The sequence below is a fragment of the Dipodomys ordii genome, unplaced genomic scaffold (assembly GCF_000151885.1).
Source record: "Dipodomys ordii isolate 6190 unplaced genomic scaffold, Dord_2.0 Scaffold157, whole genome shotgun sequence".
Taxonomy (NCBI): Eukaryota; Metazoa; Chordata; class Mammalia; order Rodentia; family Heteromyidae; genus Dipodomys; species Dipodomys ordii.
The window spans coordinates 3766475-3772028 of NW_012267373.1; the positions used below are offsets into that span (position 1 = coordinate 3766475).

Sequence of the window (5554 nt, forward strand, 5' to 3'; positions counted from 1 at the left end):
GGAAGTGGCACTGTGGCTCAAGTGGTAGAGCGCTAGCCTTGAGCTGAAGAGCTGAGGGACAGCGCCCAGGCCCAGAGTTCAAGCCCCACAACCGGACCCAAAAAAATATATATATATATTGAATTTATGTTCTTCCTCAAGTATCATCCTAGAGGATGATTTATATAGAGCACAAACCAGGAACATTCCACAAGTTCAGCAGAATAGGCAGAGTATGGCTTACAGATGCAGTAGCTTCTCTTGGGAAAGAGAGGTGCCTGTCTCATTGCTGCAGAGGTACAGACTAAGACTTCAAATGACTGGGGTAACTAGAAGCCTGAACATGGATAAACTGGTTTCACTGACACTATGACTAATATTGCCTTACTTTCTCAAAAAGGCTAAAATGCTTTCCCAGATCAACTTAGAAAAAAATACAAATTAATTTCAGTTGAGCTTCAGACTGAGTAAAAATAAGCTCAATTTGCTAATCATGTATTAACGTGCCAAATAAACCTGTCACGCTAGGAATGTATTGTGACTATAACCATGCCATTCTCTGTGAGAAAAACAAAGATGTTGAATTATTACCCCAGGTCATAGTGAAGTGGAAATCCTCTTTTCTACTTCTATCCATTGCATTCTTTTTCTTATGAACTCTATCTCTGACTTAAATATTGTTGCCATGAGGAGCCGAGGTCTCTGGCCCCATGGAGGTCTTGTTGCTTTGTGGTCTCAGGTCTAGTAGGTTATATACAATACTTGCTGACAGTAATTGTGTTTGTTCCTACATACAACAAAATGAAAATATAATATTGACCTCTTTAGAAAGAAGAGAGACAGAAGAAATATAATGCTCTTCTAGCTTTCCCTAAGGTTAAGGACAGAAACTCTCATAGGATCAAAAGCTCAGCTAGTGCCAAAATTGGAATTTTACAGACTGATGATGCAAATAGTCAAGGGAAGATATCTGACCTGTTTTAAGATTACATATCAAAAGATGTTTTAAGGGCCAGATGAGTGCTACTGAGCTACAAGGAAATAGTACCACATGAAACCCAAAACAAATGGCCTCTTCTCTGCCCTTCTGCCTCTCAGCTGAAGATTATAATCTTGTGCCTCTCATGTTTTCTAAATGATCTTAACTCGTGAAAGGCTAAAAAGCTATTCGTTTGCCAGGTACTGGCACAGGCTCACACCTGTAATCCTAGCTACTCAGGAGGCTGAGATCTAAGGATCATGGTTGGAAGCCAGCCAGGGCAGGAAAGTCCATGAGACTCTTATCTCCAATAAACTACTCAGAAAAAGCTTGAAATGGTACTGTGGTTAAAGTGGTAGAGCGCTAGCCTTGAGCACAAAGAGGCCCAGGAACAGTGTCCAGCCCAAGTTCAAGCCCCAGAACCTGGGGGGTAAAAAAAGCTATTAGTTTGGTTGGTGTCACTTGTCTATCCTGTACTGGAGCATAAGTACATGTCATAGTCAATTAACTACTAGGCAAATAAAAAATTTTAAAGTACTGATGTAAAAAAATCCCACAAATTATATGTTCCCCATTAAAAACACAGTGGTTTAAAATAAAATTTCCCAAACATGTTCATTAGGGATTGTAGCACGCTGGGAACTAATCCCTTTCTTTATGCATTTAAAGTCAGTCTAGGAAGCAGAACAATGAGAAGTTAATGGCAATGAGCTTCTTACAGTGGTCTCTCTGTTGTTTGCAGGTTACAACCCATTTGTCCCATTGAAGGCCGATTTGGAGGAGCCCGCAGTCAGGCTGAATTCCCACTCCGTGCCCTACAGTTTAAGCGTGGCCTGCTGCACGAATTCCGGAAAGGCAACTCTTCCAAGGAGCAGATTCACCTGCATGACCTGGTCCAGCAACTCCCCAAGGCCATCATTATTGGCGTGAGGAAAGGGGGCACAAGGGCCCTGCTAGAGATGCTGAACCTCCACCCAGCAGTGGTCAAAGCATCTCAGGAAATCCACTTCTTCGACAATGATGAGAATTATGCCAAGGGCATTGAATGGTATAGGAAAAAGATGCCTTTTTCCTACCCCCAACAAATTACAATTGAAAAGAGCCCAGCATATTTTATCACGGAGGAGGTTCCGGAAAGGATTTACAAGATGAACTCATCCATCAAGTTGTTGATCATTGTCAGGGAACCAACCACAAGAGCTATTTCTGATTACACTCAGGTGCTAGAAGGGAAGGAGAGGAAGAATAAAACGTATTACAAGTTTGAGAAGCTGGCCATAGACTCTAATACCTGTGAAGTAAACACAAAATACAAGGCAGTAAGAACCAGCATCTACACCAAACATCTGGAAAGGTGGTTGAAATATTTTCCAATTGAACAATTTCACATTGTCGATGGAGACCGCCTCATCACAGAACCGCTGCCAGAACTTCAGCTCGTGGAGAAGTTCCTAAATCTTCCTCCAAGGATAAGTCAATACAATTTATATTTCAATGCTACCAGAGGGTTTTACTGCTTGCGTTTTAACATTATCTTTAATAAGTGCCTGGCGGGCAGCAAGGGGCGCATTCATCCAGAGGTGGACCCCTCTGTCATTACCAAATTACGCAAATTCTTTCACCCTTTTAATCAAAAATTTTACCAGATCACTGGGAGGACATTAAACTGGCCCTAAAGAAAAAAATAGATATGTCATACAACACTATGTGTTGTGCCTGGAGACACTTAATATCTCCTCTAGATTAAGATATGCACTTTCCCTAGACACACCTATCCACATCATTTTTTCTTGTACATGTGACCAAATATAAGATCAGTTCTTTTTCCTACTGAAAATTTACAAAAAAAGAAAAAGAAGATACTAAATTGCTGTCTGCATAGTCGCATCTTTTATGCTATTTATGAAAATGAAGAGGTGGTGGTATTGGGGAAATGTGACTTCAGCTATTCTCAAAGAGTTAGTCTTCCTTTGATTCAGAATTTGTCACCAGCCATTCATATAGATTTAAGCCAAAAGATGAGTGTGTGAAAATGTACCAATGGCTGTGCGGCTTCAGGAAATAGAGGGTTCAGTTATGCATTTTGTTTTTCCTAAGGGAAAACTGGCTCTTTAATTCAGATGATGCATTGGTGCCATGAAGGGGGGGAAAAGGAAAGAAAATACTATTTTCTTATTATTTAAAAGAATGTCTTATCTCATAAAATTTGACATTGTTCCAAAGTTTCTGTGGTGACTTTGCACTATTGTTTTCTTGTAAGAATCATAGTGTCACTTGTAGCATGTCAATCACATGTTGGAAAGTCAAGTCCTTTTACTTCCATGTTGAATGTCAACAGAGAAATGTCATGTATATAGTGTATATTGTTGTAAATACTTGTTTCACACCAAGTAATTCTATTTTGTAAACTGAATATGGCTATTTAATTTATTGTGAAAATTAAATTTATTGTGGTATTTAAAAATGGAATGGATTAAAGTTACTCTATGTGCAACTACTTTTTAAACTCATTTTGTTTTGTGAGCCTCCCAACTGGCTTCCAGAATAGAAGGTGTTTATGTGTATCTGAGATCATTTGGGAAGATTCATTTCTCCATTTGATTCCTGTGTCCTGGTAGAAGTGTATATACAAAAGGAATTTTATTAATATATATGCATATATATGTGTGTGTATATATATATATATATACAATTTTGTGACTATTATTTTACTTGCAGTTACTGCTGCTTCAGGGGGAGATGAGGAATACATAATAGAATCAAGGCATAGAAGCATCATAATTTTATGTGAACCTCTAATCAGTCAGGCCAGCAGGAAAATAAATAAATCAGATTTGGAAATTTGTGTGGCCTCTGTACAGATAGCTTCTAATGCTTCAAATATGAAAACAAGTGCTCAGAGTTTTCTCTTTTAGATGAAAATATATCTGCTCAGAAATGATCCAATTGCCTAGTATTACTATGACTAGCAAAAAACATATGGCTCATTTTTCCACCCAGAGAAATGAATGCTACATTGAGTGCCTCACTAACATCAAATACTCTATTATGCTTAAATAAAATTCTGGAGGAAAAATTGTGGCAAGGAGTTAATATCCACAACTAAAACTATGGGGTTTTTCAACCTTATAGTTGCTTCTCCAGGGAGAAATATTTGAGACGATTTTGTTGAGTGCCTAGAGTAAAATCAGCAAATAAAACCAGATTCCCCCTTACTGTAGGAAGTGTTCTTTTTTTTCTGTGAGTTGTTTATCCTGTTCAGTGATTCCATGGTGAATTGTGCTAAACAAATAGCACTTTCGTCCCACCCCAGGGTTGGGATATATTGCTTCTCAAGCCATAGCCTTGGCCATCATCATCTCTTCAATTTAGAGGTATGCTGTGTGCTCTCAGCATTACATGTCCAGGACACCAGCACATTCTGCAGGCTGATCCTCGCTCACTGTGCCACAGCTCTGGAGGGAGAGTCTCAGGTCTAAATGTCATTCACTTCTCCCCTGGACAAGGAAAAAAGTCAATATACAGAGCCTGGTTCCTATGATCCTGTGCCTCATCTCTCAGCTAACAGAATAAACACTGTATTCCAGCACATGATAACTGGATCTGCCTTAATCTTAAAAAGTATTCCAAGAGCATAGCTAGATAGCTAACAGTTTTGTACCAATGACTGACAAATGATGCCCAACTGGAACACTGGGGTTTCAAAACTTTACCCTCTATTAATGAATTGTAATTGTTCAGTAATTGTTTGTATTACACACTTTTCTTTTTAACCATAGCTCCTAATATATCGACAAATTATAGTTGATCATATTTATGGAGCACAAAGTGACATGCTGACTTTGTAATACAATGTTGAGTAAATTAAGCTAATTAACATATCCATCACCTCCCACACTTAACATTTTCACAATGAGAAAAGAAATTAACCTTCAATAATACTGACATGCATAGCCCTGAACACTGAACTGTGTTCAGCATGATGTGCTTGATCTAAAAAAAAGGAAAAGGAAAAACCAGACATACTTATTTTATCTAATGGAGGCTCTGTACTGCTTACAGGTAGTACATACCACATTTTATTCTAAGGTTCTATTTAACTTATGCCAACTTATCTAATTTTTATTTCTAGGTCAATATGTCAATAATATTCAGAGAAACAGAAAGCACCATAGTTGTCCCATTTTCTAAATGAGTTTGAGAATGTCCTAAATTTTGAAGGCTTCGCCCACCCCCACTTCCCTAAGACCCAGACCAAGAGGCCTAGCATGACAGAAAATCTTGGGTGGCACACTTCATTTCACCGAAAAGTACAACCACTGCTGATTAAGTCAGGTAGAGAGAAATAAAAATCTTAGGACTTAATAGCATACCACCACTGGAGATTTGAAAGCTCCTGTTGTCTTCAGACAGGCAACAGTCCTCCAGAGAAATCCTCAGCTCATTACCGTAACTCCACGAGGGCTCTCTATAATGAGTTCCTCCCTTCACATTATGAACACCTTGCATTTCTTCCTGAGGCTTGGTGGCTCCACACAGCTTTGTCAAATAGCTCCAACTGCAACAAGAAAAACTGTTTAAGCAATGGTGAAATTC

At 38.8% G+C, this 5554-nt stretch overlaps 1 protein-coding gene across 1 annotated transcript in view; it reads left to right on the forward strand.

Moving 5' to 3' along the window:
• The window catches only part of Hs3st5 (heparan sulfate (glucosamine) 3-O-sulfotransferase 5), a 103902-nt gene extending 100291 nt beyond the window's left edge, over window positions 1-3611 (forward strand). Inside the window, exon 3 of the mRNA XM_013032810.1 lies at window positions 1701-3611. Coding sequence (XP_012888264.1) covers window positions 1701-2634 — 934 coding nt within the window. The 3' untranslated portion in view covers window positions 2635-3611. The remainder of the gene's footprint in view (window positions 1-1700) is intronic.
• Window positions 3612-5554: the final 1943 nt, after the last annotated feature.